The sequence below is a fragment of the Gloeophyllum trabeum genome (assembly GCF_000344685.1).
Source record: "Gloeophyllum trabeum ATCC 11539 unplaced genomic scaffold GLOTRscaffold_00003, whole genome shotgun sequence".
In the NCBI taxonomy this organism is placed as follows: domain Eukaryota; kingdom Fungi; phylum Basidiomycota; class Agaricomycetes; order Gloeophyllales; family Gloeophyllaceae; genus Gloeophyllum; species Gloeophyllum trabeum.
The window spans coordinates 894,409-908,648 of record NW_006920412.1 but is presented as its reverse complement, the minus strand read 5'-3'; the positions used below and the strand labels follow the sequence as shown (position 1 = coordinate 908,648).

Genomic DNA, 14,240 nt, shown 5'->3' with positions numbered 1-14,240 from the left:
ACGGGATGTAGTACAAGCAGTGGCACGCATACCTATGGAATTTGAAGCACATTCTATTTGTATATAATGCACCAATGGTCTGACATAGACAAAAGCAAATACAAGCATTGACAGTGTCACTGAGGGCTGAACATTGGGTTCACAAGCCATGATAAATTCCTCTGAGGGACAATAGTTCACGGGGGGTGTGTACACTGGGGGGGTACCAGTAAGATAGCTTTTTATGCCTTTCTATATAGTTTTTACCCCTCCTAGTTTTCAGGTGCTCCTTGCATTGCCCGCCGACTGCTGGTGGAAGGCCTCAGCCGCTACCGCTTTCGGAATGCTTAGTCATACTCGGTGATCTCGGGGAGACGATTTCTTCCAGCCGTCCTATAGCGTTCTCCTCCTCTGTTCGTTCTGTATCCGGTAATAAATTAGAAATAGATTTGTATTACATAACATTGCACGTGCGCCCTAGTAAAGGAGGAGCGAGAACGCTAAGGACGGTGGTTTAGGAGCCTGCGCGCGTAGTCGCTTAGCCGCCTTACATAATTCCGGTAAAACCTCGGACGACGAGTTGGGCCAGCCGTCTCATAGCGTCCTCATCCTCACCGTTCGGCTTAATCAGGAAATACAACTATAAATAAACTACATTATATAAGCCATATTAGATAACATCTTCACACACGCCCTAGCAGAGAGGATCGAGGACGCGAGACGGATGGTTCTAGGAGCCTGCATCGCAGTTCGCAAACGAGTTGATGGCCTCGAGCATTGGGAGGATTGCACAGTTGACGCTGTTCTCTGGTCCAAACTGTTCCTTGTGCGACGTACGTGGCGGCCTCACTGATACTGGCTCTGTTCATGACAGATAAATTCTTAGATTGCTAAAGCAGAGCTTTCCAAAGTTAGAGCCACGGCGAGTCGCTGTTGCAATCTGTCCGTACCATTGACTGATTGCAGGGGATAATTATGCAGCGGCCTTTCGATCTCGACATCATAAATATACAAGACAAAGGTCAGGAAAAGTGGAAGAAAAAATATGTCTACTGGATCCCGGCTCTGCACCTAGAGGGCAAGGAGATAGCCAAGGGCCGGTGGGACGCGCAGACGGTCACGCAAGCTCTGGACAAGTGGGAGAAGGGGATCAAGGAGCAGGGGCCCAGGACCGACTGAATGCTGATCAGCTGTACTTCGCCGACCCGTATCCCCGATGGTCCTCTGTGCACGGCCAACTATTCCCGTGGGGCTTGTGGGCGGCGCATGCAGACGCTGGATACTACTATGAACGTTCCACGGATCAAGTCCTTGGGGTAGCTGAGGAGGAGAATAATGAAGCAGGACAGGACGATGGGAGGAGTCGTTGCTTTAACTGCGGTTCCAAGGAGCATATGGTTTCATCATGTCCTCTCCCCCTTGATCGACAACTCATATCTCTTTCGCGCCAACTCCGGAACTTCTACCATGAGCTACGCGACGGGCCAGGGCAAGGTAGGCGCTTCCATGTAGTCGAGGATTGGAAGAACCAACGACTCAGGTGGCTTGATGAATTCGAACCTGGGCAAGTAAGGGGAGCACTCCTGCGCGAAGCGCTCCAGTTAGAAGACGGTGATCCCGGGGAGAATGCCCCTTGGCTGAAAAACATCGCCGTCTGGGGTTACCCCCCAGGCTGGACTGGTGAGAGGGATCCAAAGGAGAAAGTAGCCATGCGCATCGTCGACCTGGATGAAGAGGGCGGTAGCGACGATGCAGATGACGAATCTTTTTTCATTTTTGGGGAGCGCGGGGACGAAGAAGTCAACATCAAGCTCCCTATGGTTACTGCAGAGCCATCTAGCCTTGACGATGACGGCTCCAACATCAACAAAACTACAGAAGCAGTTAGTGCCTGGGGGGATGTCACGACTGAGCGGTCCGTCAAAAGATTCGGTTCGCCTTATGCTGCCTCTGACATGGCTAGCAACGACGCTATCGAGCAAACAAAACGTGGCGTACTAGCCGTCAGTGGATCCAGACGGGTGCGTCGATGGGCGCAGTACCCATCTACCTACTTTTCATCCGAATTGCTACCTGTATATGTCGGCGTGGCGCTCCCGCCCTTGTCGCCTGCAGGAGACGTACCTGCGTCAGCCGATGGCGATGGCACCTATACGTTAGACCGTGAAACCCTTTGGGCTAATATCCTGGCAGGTCATAGGGTGGGCTCAGCTGCGCATGCCGTTCATCTCATTACAACGCCGGGACTGCCTCCTGCTCCACCTGGTTCGCCTCCTCCACCACCGCCGCCACCGGAGTTGCCACCCCCTCCACCACCGCCTCCCATTTCCGGCACACTCAACCTGCGCGCTTCTTCTGGTTCTGCCCAGGCCGACGAGGATGACAAAGACATGGATTTATCGGATTAGGCAGACTGGTATGTTCTCGGTAGCACCGTGTCCCCAAGATGTTTCTTGAGACGAAATCAGTGTATCATTGTTAACCATTAAACCCTGCATCTACTATACAGTAACAACCTAATTATCGCAACAACGCCGTTATGGTTATGCGTTCCCTGTCTATGGTACACAACTATGGCTACATCAAACGTGCAAATCGTGGTACATTGGTGCAGGTCCACAGCGATCAAGGTCCAATACCAAACCAGTGGTGTTTTGAGAGTCATGGTATGTGCGTTAATGTGTCTCGTGGATAGTATCCTGTCCAAAGCGGAAGTTGGCTTGATCATATTAAATTGCGGTGGGGCTTGACTCGAACTGGGGGACACTGTTGCGAGGGGTGGGTGCCCTAGGGGGCGGCGGTGCGTATCGAGGCAGGGTTTCCAGAGGCTTCGAGATGAGGAAACCTGTTCAGGCGACGTCAATTCTGACGGCAATCATCACATAACATATCGTACTCGCCCTTTAAGCCTGCGGCCTTCTCTCCCTGCCTTCCGAAGCCATACCCGGATTTGTTGCTCCTCAGGCTGCCGAATTCGGAGGTCAGGTCATGGCCCTTCTCGCTGCCTCCCATGAAGACGTTCGATACGAACGTCGAGCCCGGGCGGGCGAATGGGGGACGCTTGTCGTCGAACGAGGGAAGGACACCTGCCCTTTCCGCACGCCACGAGGTGATGGAGCGTCTGGCTTTCGCGGACTCGCGAAAGATCAGCCCGAGGACGATGTTAAGGCATCCGATGGAGAACAGGAAGAAAGCTGCCACAAGGGTGAACGTGTCTACGTGGTGCGAGAGGACAGTGGCCCCAATCCTGTGGGGATAAATTGTAAGGGACCTGAACTGCTATCCCGAAGTTTCCTTACTTACAGACACTCGAATACGCCCAGAGCGCCCAAGCCAAAGTCCTTGCCGAGGACAGGGAAGTATGTCTTAAAGAACGTAGCTGGCCATCCTATCTCGGATAGGAAAAGCATGATAACTTGGAATATTATGAGCAGGCGGTTCAAGACTGCCCAGAAAGCACCCGCGGGCTGATTCGGAACCGTGCTGCCTTCGATGTAGTCGCAGTCCTCCATGGCGTTGACGGTGGAGTTGTCCGAGGCGCTGCTGGCGGACAGGAAATGGTTGACTGCCTGTACATCGTGGACCATGACGACAATACTGCTGCTGAAGACGAGGGTGAGGGCGATTAGGCTGAGGACGCGGACGGCATTAAGGCCCATAAAGACGTCTGTGGCTGCGTTAAACCAGTTGCCCAACAAATGCATGGATGAAATGACTTACAAGCACGAGCGGGCAACATATTGAGCGATTGGATTGCAAAATCGTTAAACCTATGGAGAAGTGTAGGAGAGTCTATGTCGTATCAAGAAAAGTGCCCAGCACTACCAAGAGGGTGAAGAAACTTGCGGAGGCGACAAGGACCTACAAGTGAAGGTGTAGACCTTGATCCCTGCACCGTACATTTATAAGGACCTGATACGTAAATGCTCGGGAGGCATCATTCTTCAGGTTATTGTTCTTGGTCCTCACGGGTAACAATGCGGCGGGGACAAAGAGATGCATAAGCTACTGCCTTCCTAAAATGGAAGGTCTCTTTACTAAATAGGGAAGCTACTAGTATATGACCCGGCTGCACTCGGAAATTTCTCCCGTCCTCGCGACCTTGAGACGACCTTGTCCTTACTTTTCTCGCCATTAGCCCATGCTATTGTACTGTATGTTGTAGGGAGGCTATGTATGTTCCATTTTGATGGCTGTCTTTCTGGGAGTCGCGATTTTGTATGGTAGCACGGCGCTTGATTCTGCAATGACTGTCCGTCTGCGATGTGCCTAATTTCTTGTCCATGCCAGCCTCTGAGGAGCGTATTGGTCCAGCTCGCATGGTGTAGGAGGCTCGAGATGATCATACATGGGTGAATAGACAAAGTTCATGTCGTCGTGTCGTGAGTATCGGTCGAAAACGGGTCACCTGGCAGGCATGCGAGCGGTTCATCTCCTTCCGTACGTAACTTCACCGAAAGGTCTCCTCCCGTCAAGCATCCAGGAAACAACGTCATGAGTGTTTTGCGACCTTTCAGAGCTACTGACCTCTTCAAGTTCAACAACATGTAAGTCACTTGTCGCGTTCTCCCCATGCTGGCCTTTGACATGCCGGTGGCAGCAACTTGGATATTTGGACGGAGACAGTGAGTAACCCCTCTGAAGTATGCTTCAGAAACGATGGTTTTTAAGGCCCAGTAGTACGGTATCTCGTTCTACCTGAACTACTTGTCAAGATGGCCAGACCTATGCTGCGTGCAGGAGGCCCCCAGTGGCCGACTTATGGGCTACGGTGAGTCGCGCTCTAACGTCCGTACGCGTTATGGTGTAGCTAACGTCGTAACCCAGTCCTCGGAAAGGCTGAAGGCAGTGGCCTCGAGTGGCATGGACACGTCACCGCTCTATCCGTCGCGCCCGAGTACCGCCGTCTCTCTTTAGGTCGTAAAATGATGGGCCTCCTGGAATTTGTCTCAGACGAGGTCTACAAGGGTTTCTTCGTCGATTTATACGTCCGTTGTGCAAACAAAGTGGCCATAAAGATGTATGAGGGCCTTGGATACAGCGTTTATCGCCGGGTAAGGGAGTATTATGGGAGCCTAGGGTTGGGGCCGGGAGGAAGAGACGAAGAGGACGCCTTCGGTACGTTTTTCTCCATTCATTCGTACGGCGTTCATCAATGCATGTCTCAGACATGCGAAAACCTCTATCCCGCGACCCTCAACGTCGGTCCGTGCGAGCCAATGGACGGGATATAGTTGTAAGTGCAAATGAAGTGTCGTAACAATACGGGCTGCGCACGTGCGTACTACACTATATACTGAGAGGTGGTGGTTCCTCTGGTACTTCCGTTAATTGCGCTAGTTCCTCGTCATAGAATTTGTTGAGCTGTTGACGATCTTGACAGAACGCGTGAAGCTTGACCCTGAGCTCTTCGGCTGCGACCGCAGGACCTTGTTCTTTGCTCTTCAACGTACCCATCCGCCCAGGAGCCATGAGACGGTTGGTCAGGAACAAGAAGCCCTGGCTCTTCCCTAGCACCTGCACGAAGGCGACGCCGGTACGATGGATAAACTGGGAGTAGTTGAAGGGTGACCGCCGGTACGAGTAGACGACATCAATCTGCTCCGGATAAAGGTGTGCCGCTTCAATGTCGAGCACGAACCCGAATCGCTTGAGGAGCGCATACTCAAAGTAATATGCGGTTTGTGTTCCTTCCGGAACCCGCCTCTCCAGTCCCGGGACGAAGGGAGAAGGAACGACGGGACGGATGGGGAAACAAGATTGGAAGGCATTGCGGTCCCTGATGTCAGCGATCTGGCCTACATAAGCTTCAACAAGTTTTAGGCCATATCGTTCAATAGTGCGGCTCCATTGACGCAGTGTATCTTCGATACAGCGAGCCGTTGTCCCGATCCAGTGCAACTCGAAATGAAAGCAAGTCGCAGGGTTATGGATAATATCGTGGTGTAAAACCACACATTCCGCCTGATCGCTTCGCTGAATAACGGCTACGGTGAGCCCTCTTTGGCGTTTGCTAACTGCCACAGAAGTCCACCCACCTTTGCGGGATCTATGTCAATGACCATACTTTGACTCAGGATGAGGCGCTTCTTGCCCTTTCTCGGGCTGAGTCCCTTGGCTGTACTACCTGGATAGTGGCCAGCACGAGGGCCACTATCTTCAGGATTGGAAACGTGGCGAGACGGCCGGAACCAGCTATTTCGCGGTGTCATAGGCACGGCAAACTCGCCCTTCAGCTGATAGAAGTAGTGCCTGCATTCATAAAATGATCTAAGGTCCAGATAACTAGAAGAGCGAAGCTCACCCGTCTAGGAAGCCGTGAGCTCCCCTGGCGTGCTCTAACAGGCCCTGCTCCATGAGCTTTTGTCCTATCTCCGCCCCTTGCTCCCTAGTCGAGACGTCTCGGAACTCCCGTAGGAGCCATGAGATGAACTCCGCCCCAGTGAAAACACTTGTGTACCTCCGACCATGCCACCAGCGATCCTTAATAGGAACTCCATCTTCCTCTCGCATTGCTTTTGCGATATTAGCGATTGACATCGATGCGATGTCTCTCTCCACCTTCTTCTTCCTCAAAGGTCCCTTGGCGTGAATCTCGTCAAGCTGCGCTATCAGATGATCGTCAAACAGGCATGCTGTAGGACCAAGGTCGGTCGGCAAAAATCTAACAGGAGTGACAGCGTTATTCTTATCTTCAGGAGGACGCCAGCGGAGGCGAGTGAACATCTCCGCAAGTTTATCCATACCCAGAAGACGAGTTTCCTCTTCATTCAGCTTTTCTCCAGCTGGACCGATAGAGGCCGATGGTGATTCCGGCGTGGGTATGACGACGAAACGGGTCCTCCAGTACCTCAAGGATTCGTTGAACTGCGGTTCAAACCCTGCAACAACCATATCTAATCTAGGGATCGTTGGGTGAGTAAGGTGGCTCATAAGATTATTTTGTCAACTGACCTGTTCCACAGATAGTTTTCCAAGCCATGGGAGACGAAAGAGGTCTTCAGTTCAGTATAACCAACACCGAGCTTAGGCCATATCAAGCATTGATACTGGAATGGACGGATTGGAGGTAACCTTCTGACGTATCTCCGGATTTGTACGGCCTCACCATTGTAAGAGATACGATGAATCTCGTTGCTCATACTGAGGTATACGGGTTCTTCGGGTGATACGAGGACTTCTGATGCCCCTCTCACCCTAGGCACCGTTTCTTCTTCCGTCATGAAGGAGTGGGTCCGCCGAAGTGGATTGGGAATATCTTCATCCTTGTTCCGTGCTGGCTGGAGAATAAATTGAAATCCTTGCGCTAATCTGACCGCGGCCATAACTCGCATAATCATCAATGCCCATGCTCGCCTTTCCTGATCTGGAGAGTTGCTTGGAGGTGGGGGCTTGACCAGGTATGATTTGATCTCAGATGGGTCGATGTATGTTTCGTAGTCGTGTAGATCGTACGAAGCTTCAAGGTCGGAAGCCGAAGGGAAATACTCCGTCGTAAGGGGAAGGCATCCTGGCGTAGTCATGGATCCCCACTTGATATCATGCTTGTACAACGGATGAGGGAACATATGCTCCCAGCGGCGGGCGAGGATGGACTGACTGGGAGCCACCGAAGATCTGGGTCTGGAAGGATTCGTGCGGAAACTGGGAGACGAAGACATCGGACCGATCGTCAGGCTGATAGCGGTATTACGTCTACCGAAGGTAGCATCATCGCGTGGAGGAGTGTTGACAGGAGAAGAACGGTTGCGAGCAAGGCCATACACATCCTCTTCCAGGGCCCGGTTCATCATCACGCGGCCGGACGGATTATTCCTGATACTGACAGGTTTCGGAGGCCGTGAAACGGTTGATGTGCTAGTGGGCGTTGACGAAGTCGCGTCCGTAGCCTTCGGCGTTGAGACAGGAGTACCAGTGTGAGAGGTGGATACACCCGGCGCGGAGACAGGAGAAGTCTGCGGGTGACTGGGTCCGCTTCTGAAGGCATTGAACAGCCAGGAGGGAGCTGAGAATTTGGAGCTAAGGACGCTGCGAGTGGAGCCTGGCCTTCGAGGTCTGCCATCAGGGTTAGTCGACGACATGGTGGACGCAGAAGCTGTCGACTGGGTGGACAGAATAGAGGCTTGGGACGGCGAGCTGCTCAGACCACTGAGAGATACAAGAGGGGTTGGATGTTCGGATTCGGAGAATTGTCCAGATGGTAGGTCTCGTGTGGCCCGCAAAGGGCTCTCCTCGATGGTCTGGAACCTACCGGAAGTCGAGAGCGCCGCTTGAGAGATCATGGATGACCTCTGAGAGATTACAGAGGACCGTAGTGACGAAGGGGCAACAACGGTCCCGCTAAGTGAAGACGCGAGAGAATTCCGGCCTGTTGTAGTTGGCTTAGGTTCTCTATGGAAAGAGAATACGTTCTGGTCGAATAGATCGGCCTCCTGCTTGGTCAGCTTGTTATCCGGACCTGCCTCGGAAGAGGGTGTAGAGGCTTGCATGCGCTGCTCTGGCAAATAAGGCACTTCTATGCTGGAAAGTACATCATGGTCCAGGAGACCTAGCATCTCCACCTCGTACATCTTGGCTCGAGCAATAAACCTGAAGTACCGGTCAAGAGTATTCCCTCTTCTGAACACTTACAACACCTACCTGTCCTCTCTGAAAGGTAAATCCATTTGTTTGTCCCAGAACGAGACGGACATCCAGAACGGGTCCCACCAAAACGTCGTCCTCTCCCTTCCCGGCGAATCCGCAAGGGCATCATCGCCACCCCATAACGGGTCGATGATCCGTGCTCCGAGCCTGCCCTCCCGCTCAGAACGTAGTTCAGGTTCAGTACCAGAGAATGAGAATATCGGGCTTTGATGCAGCGGGGGTTTGGCTAAGGACACCAGATCCAGGCCAAAGCCCTGGTCCAGCATACGCATCGTCGTGAGTCTCAGCAGCTGCTTCGATACCCTGAAGTATCCCGTCCCGGGAGTAATGAGAATCGTCGACGACCCAGTCAGCGAGAGGGAGCGGTCAATATAATGGGTCTCCGTCGGGTTTAGGCCCAAATTGATCGCCTCGAGGATGGGGCCGTCATGCGCACACGAGAGGCGTCCCACCAGTCGCACCTGGTCCAGCGGGTTCTCAGACGATTGCGATGGCATGCCAACCAGTGCTCGGTGGTAATGATGGGTCAGAAGGATGTCACGCTGGAAGGCCCAGAAAGAATTCTTGAGATCGATGAGAGTGGGCTTCCAGTCGTAGATGACCTCCAGATCAGTAATGATTTTGTAGAAATCTTTGTACCAGTTCCCGTCGTCGTCTCGCCGCAGGGGACCCGCCGCGTACTCAGTCTCAGAACTGTCATAGTAGACCCTGGATATCAGCACAATTGTGACAATATGGTTTGTACCAGCTTCGCGCCATTTGTTGAAAAGAGCAGGTAGGAACGAGTGGACAATCTTCTCATAATAACGTTCGCCGTCGCCAGCAAACTCCCATAGCTCACGGCAGACTTGGATGAATATTGTTGCTCGGGCGGTCAATGAGCGGAAGATCGCCTTCGTTGCTGCTGTAACATAAGCAGCCGACACCTACCCTCTTACATTTACGAGAGCAACCACAGCAAGATTGCAGTGTCACGGACCTTGTTGCCATCCACATAGATGGCCTCAATTTTCGCAGCGGGAGCTCCGATGAATGAAACTTCCTGTTCGACGTAGATGCACTGGCCTACTAGTTGCTTGCCAAGTCTCCACATATCATTGCGGCCTAGATACTGATCCTGGAAGATGAATTCTATATGGTCGGCGGAGCATTTGTCTTTGTCCACCTAAGATATCGCGTGAGTATCGCACGCGTATTCATGGTCTACTTCGCCTCTACCTTGGTCAATAGGACCTCCCCGTTATTCCTGAGACCGAAGGTATCCGCCACGTGCCGCGGTATGGATATCTATATGCAAGCCATGGTCAAACTATCGACTGTCCGCCGACCGGGCCAAGGTAAGAGATGACCTGCAGTTGAGGCTTCACGCTGCCCTCGTCCTTGGACGCGATGAAGAAGAATCCAGACGCGTCGTCCGCGCTGGGCGAGCGCACGGAGAACATGTCTCCCTCCGCAACGCCCGGCCACAGGGTGTGGTTGAAGATGACGGTCGGCGTGTCCTTGGGGTCGTACACCCAGGTCGTGAAGACCTTTTTGTCGCCGACTTTGAGCGGTGTCGCTGGGGGACCTCTAAACAGAGATGAGGCGGTATTGGACCGCCGCCTGTTGAACTGGGGCTGCTGTGATTCCGCTCGAGACGAAGACATATTGGACAGGTTCCTCTCTGAAGATCACTGGCATCCTCAACGTGAACGTGTCTATGAAGCCAGACTATAGCAATCAACAAAGCAATGAAGCAACTTCAGACACAGTTGAGGCGCGTCATGAGTCTGGAGTCTGGACTGAGAGGAACGGGCTGGTAGACAATTGATGGCTCGGCTACTTTATGCGGTCCCATCAATTCGCCGAAATTTCGTTCCCGGGCGCGTCGGTAGGCATCCGAGGGCTGGTTGTCTCCCGCTGCATCGCTGCCGTCCCACACCTCGGTTTTCTTTCCTTCTTGTCGCTGCGCCATTCGCATTAATTTATAGAGGTCCACCCTCGCTATCTATCTGCTTTCGCAACTCTGGATTCCTCTCGGTTCAACAAATATTCCCCCGCCCTTGCTCTCACATTCATGTCTGACGAACAACCACAAGCCGACCAAAGTCATTCTTTACTCGTGAAATCCCATTCATTCCCAGCCTCCCCGTCGCTAGAGTCAACGCCAGAGTCTTCACGCGAGCCGTCGCTCAGCATTCCGTCCTCCGAGCTGCATACCGCGCGATCACTCCCTTCTCTAGCCCCACGAAATAGTTCTGGCGTGAACGTCAAGTTCGCCCCGCTCCCTGTTACGGAGAAATCACGATCCCGCCATCCATCCTTTCACTATGGCGTCGGGGCGCGCTCGCGACTACTTCGGAATAAACGTCTGATGCAGGAGCTCGAGGCTGCGGCGGAGCGGGGGGACACTATTTATGTTACGGAGGGGGAGCCATTGCCGACTATTGTGAGAGAAGAGGATCCTGTTGTGGTGCTCGGACGGAAGATGGTGGGTGCAAGCAAGAGTTGGTGGAGGCGTGTTGCGCGGAAGCAGGAGCTGGTCCATCAGGAAGCCGATGCGCAGCCAATTGGGGATAGCAGCCCCCCCTCTGACGGCAAGACCGTGGTCATAGTGCGGCGAAAGTCAGAGGAGAAGTCTGCTGCGGCCGATGAAAAGGAGGAAGAGGGCCGTGTGTGGGAGGAGGAGATCGACCCGGACTTTTGCAGACGAATGTCTCTAGTGGACGTAGGCGAACCTGAACGGGCGGATGGGGGGTCCACCGATGATATACCCAATAGCAAGAAGACCCAAGTGCAGGCGCTTGGGAAGAAGACGCCGAAACGAAAAGAACTCAGACGAGCAGCGACTAGGTGAGTGACTGCTATAAATTGGAGGTACGAAGAAGCTAATGTGGCCTCCCGATCTGACAGCTAACAGCGCTACAATGGATACCTCACCATGTTTTCGACGTTCTAGTACATAATTTGGGGTAATGGGCGACATCAACTTAGGATACCTTGATATAATGTGTCTGACAAGTGTTTTGCGGTCGTCGGGCAGGGAACGATCCCTTTACAAGGGAAAGCGGTGTTTGCCTGTTCAACGCGACTATCGCGCGGTATAGAATGTTTTCCCCGAGGCTTGATACCCGTGTAACTTTGAATACACTTGCTGCATGGACTTCGCATCGCCTGGTTGCAATTGACCATGCCACAGTGAGTGTGGCCAGTACCGGCCCGGCAGAAGCCGAAACACGAGGCGGCCACATGTCGCCGTCTGGAAGAGTCTACATCGGCTTGGGCAGGCGTCCGCTGCTGTGCAACACATCCAACTCGGGTCTCTCGCTCTTTCTTGGTTTCTCTTGTGATTGGTCCCTCTTTACCTTCTACATTCACGTCCGTCGCTGCTGTCGACGCTTACTTTACGCTCGCGTTCCCCTTTTTGTTTCACGAGCAGTGCTGACTCGCGATAGACTTCAGCCAGCCTGAGCATTGAGAACGATACAAAACTTGTGGCTACCAGCGCATTGTTTACTCCCGCAAACGAATGTCGCAGTGTACTCCGATTCCTACAGCGACCCAGTATACGACTGTCGTCTCGAACTCTGAGTCGACGTCGTTCTCAAATTCGATCACTACTTTGCCTGCATCCGTGACCACGATCACCAGTGAATCATGCCTTTCCACTGCCACAGTGAGCAATTCGACCACATGTGTCTCTTCCACAGTCGTTGAGTCAGTCAGCACCATCGCTGGTGAGTGGTCTTGTTGCGCGACACGAAAGTGTTTCCCGTCGTAACGATTGATCCATCGACCCGTAGGTGGTGAAACCAGCACTGTCCAAGTCCCCGTCGTCTTGACCATTCCCGTGACGCAAACTTCCGCAACCGCAACCCTTTATTCCACTTCGTGCGCTAATACCGGTAATGGATCATCGCCGCCTCCATCATCCGCTCCGCAGACGACCACTCACCTACCTGAGAGTTCCACAACTACCTCTGTTCTTTCCACCTCGACCCCGCTTACAACTTTGACAACCAGTCAAGCCACTACGCTATCAGATGGATCTGTGAGCTATACTATCCTCACCATCACGTCCACGGGTAGCCCGACCGCGGTATATGTACCTACTACATTACCTGCGACGAGTCTGTCAGACGGAAACGGCGGCAGCCATCGTAATGTGGCATTAGCTCCTATTATAGGTGGTACCATCGGTGGTGTCGTAGGGTTGATATCAATTATCGGGATATTGTGGCTAATATGGTGTGTATACGATGTCTCCGTCCAACTGAGTCTGAGTCGTCATACTCATAACTCTGCGCAGGCGAAGAAGGCGATACAACTTCGACGATCTATTCGACGATGGTCCTGAAGATACTGTAGCATATCCCGTCCGCCGGAACAAGTCACGCAACCTCGACCTTGCCAGTGAAGCGGAGCCTAAGCCATATCAATACGGCCTTGTTGGTCGCTCCACCCCTCCTTTATCAGCCCATGACCACGCGGAACCCAACACAGCTCCATTAGCGAATTCACCGCCTCTAGCCCCTCGTACGAATAACACATCCCCAACTGGCCACGGACGAAATGGATCACTGGCACCTCTCATGATGCCTGGGACTGCGTTATCTCCAGGTCCGAGCCAACCACAGACTGCATCATCACGACCATCCACGTCTGGTTCCATGCAGCCTTTGATCCAAGCTTCGCAGCAGCACGCACATCCGCCGCATACGCCCGGCGTAGACAGCGCGCTGTCGGATTGGAACCCCAATACGGACGGGCTGGGCATAGGTTCTGACTTGGGACATGGGCTGGGCACTGAGGGTACGGCGGTGAGTGCGCAGGAGCACCGGCGGCGCTTACAGGTGGCGAATCCGGAGCAGCGTCCGATGTCGCCTGCGTCGACGATGTCCGGGGCCGGACCGGAGTCACCTCGAGGCGAGAAGGCCACCTACCGGCCGAGGAGGGAGTCGGCGAATGTGGTCGTACATAAGGATGGTGGGAGAGTTGTGCGCTCCCCGGAGCCCGGCCCTTCAGGATCGGGGTCAGGTTTAGGTACAGGTCAGGCTCCCACCGATGCGCCGCCTGCGTATTCGGATTAGGGAGGATGAATTCAGTGTGCTTTGTTTTCCCTGGTGGTTTCTATCTTCGGCTTGGGCAGCGCTACGGACCCGTTCCTTATCTATCTGCCTGTCAATGTGCCCCTCATTATGCTTTATATTCAGCCAACGCCACATCCCCTTGCATGTTCCCGTTGGCATTCTTGTCAGCTCATAGCGCCGTTGTTCATTCCCAACAATGGACTTAAGGCATGTCAACCAACCTCTGTCATTACCATAGCTTTTCATCAGTAGTTCACACCGCAAGGATAGACTTTGTAGTCATAGTCCTTCAGTCATGTCTTAGATTCCACCGTCTGAAAATGTATATTTGGGCTGCCACGTTCAGAGCGGAATGGAACGCTTGTTCAATGGATTGAATCCTGTTCGGATACGCCTCGCGTCCGGTAGTCCGCCCCGATTCAACAGAGATTCAATTAGCGTCAGGGGAGAGTTACAACAGATGTGGTTACTAAGTTAGATGAGAGAGTTACAACAGATGCAATTAGAAATTTCTATGAATATGATGCAGAGGGCAGTGTTCAACGT

At 53.0% G+C, this 14,240-nt stretch overlaps 6 protein-coding genes across 6 annotated transcripts; 4 read left to right on the top strand and 2 right to left on the bottom strand.

The window, feature by feature from the left end:
* Positions 1 to 954: 954 nt before the first annotated feature.
* On the top strand, positions 955 to 2,387 carry GLOTRDRAFT_103928 (uncharacterized protein; the record flags this gene model as incomplete). Its single annotated transcript, XM_007865081.1, has 3 exons — positions 955 to 1,095; positions 1,329 to 1,894; positions 1,943 to 2,387. The coding sequence occupies 3 exons, from the start codon at positions 955 to 957 to the stop codon at positions 2,385 to 2,387; spliced, it is 1,152 nt and encodes a 383-aa protein (XP_007863272.1).
* Positions 2,388 to 2,766: 379 nt separating this feature from the next.
* On the bottom strand, positions 2,767 to 3,824 carry GLOTRDRAFT_136775 (uncharacterized protein; the record flags this gene model as incomplete). Its single annotated transcript, XM_007865080.1, has 4 exons — positions 3,700 to 3,824; positions 3,283 to 3,646; positions 2,876 to 3,226; positions 2,767 to 2,824 (listed from the first exon to the last, which is right to left on the bottom strand). The coding sequence occupies exons 1-4, from the start codon at positions 3,716 to 3,718 to the stop codon at positions 2,767 to 2,769; spliced, it is 792 nt and encodes a 263-aa protein (XP_007863271.1). The 5' UTR covers positions 3,719 to 3,824.
* Positions 3,825 to 4,473: 649 nt separating this feature from the next.
* Positions 4,474 to 5,239, top strand: GLOTRDRAFT_35694 (N-acetyltransferase; the record flags this gene model as incomplete). The annotated part of the gene is made up of 5 exons (XM_007864655.1): positions 4,474 to 4,526; positions 4,580 to 4,604; positions 4,660 to 4,750; positions 4,807 to 5,097; positions 5,148 to 5,239. 5 exons carry the CDS (start codon positions 4,474 to 4,476, stop codon positions 5,237 to 5,239), a joined length of 552 nt encoding a protein of 183 aa, XP_007862846.1.
* Positions 5,240 to 5,268: 29 nt separating this feature from the next.
* On the bottom strand, positions 5,269 to 10,271 carry GLOTRDRAFT_71903 (uncharacterized protein; the record flags this gene model as incomplete). Its single annotated transcript, XM_007865079.1, has 8 exons — positions 5,269 to 5,955; positions 6,018 to 6,231; positions 6,284 to 6,880; positions 6,934 to 8,568; positions 8,620 to 9,551; positions 9,605 to 9,790; positions 9,844 to 9,912; positions 9,975 to 10,271. The coding sequence occupies 8 exons, from the start codon at positions 10,269 to 10,271 to the stop codon at positions 5,269 to 5,271; spliced, it is 4,617 nt and encodes a 1,538-aa protein (XP_007863270.1).
* Positions 10,272 to 10,516: 245 nt separating this feature from the next.
* On the top strand, positions 10,517 to 11,763 carry GLOTRDRAFT_114515 (uncharacterized protein). Its single transcript, XM_007865078.1, has 2 exons — positions 10,517 to 11,457; positions 11,518 to 11,763. Exons 1-2 carry the CDS (start codon positions 10,682 to 10,684, stop codon positions 11,519 to 11,521), a joined length of 780 nt encoding a protein of 259 aa, XP_007863269.1. The 5' UTR covers positions 10,517 to 10,681; the 3' UTR covers positions 11,522 to 11,763.
* A 148-nt stretch (positions 11,764 to 11,911) lies between these two features.
* On the top strand, positions 11,912 to 14,045 carry GLOTRDRAFT_109961 (uncharacterized protein). Its single transcript, XM_007865077.1, has 3 exons — positions 11,912 to 12,341; positions 12,408 to 12,852; positions 12,914 to 14,045. The coding sequence occupies exons 1-3, from the start codon at positions 12,134 to 12,136 to the stop codon at positions 13,692 to 13,694; spliced, it is 1,434 nt and encodes a 477-aa protein (XP_007863268.1). The 5' UTR covers positions 11,912 to 12,133; the 3' UTR covers positions 13,695 to 14,045.
* Positions 14,046 to 14,240: the final 195 nt, after the last annotated feature.

What these genes read in the sequence shown, in the direction of transcription:
- GLOTRDRAFT_109961 (XM_007865077.1), top strand. Translation starts at nt 12,134, where the DNA reads ATGTCGCAGTGTACTCCGATTCCTACAGCGACCCAGTATACGACTGTC. An exon ending in GTCAGTCAGCACCATCGCTG is followed by an intron (nt 12,342 to 12,407) that starts GTGAGTGGTCTT and finishes ATCGACCCGTAG; the next exon opens with GTGGTGAAACCAGCACTGTC. An exon ending in GGGATATTGTGGCTAATATG is followed by an intron (nt 12,853 to 12,913) that starts GTGTGTATACGA and finishes AACTCTGCGCAG; the next exon opens with GCGAAGAAGGCGATACAACT.
- GLOTRDRAFT_114515 (XM_007865078.1), top strand. Translation starts at nt 10,682, where the DNA reads ATGTCTGACGAACAACCACAAGCCGACCAAAGTCATTCTTTACTCGTG.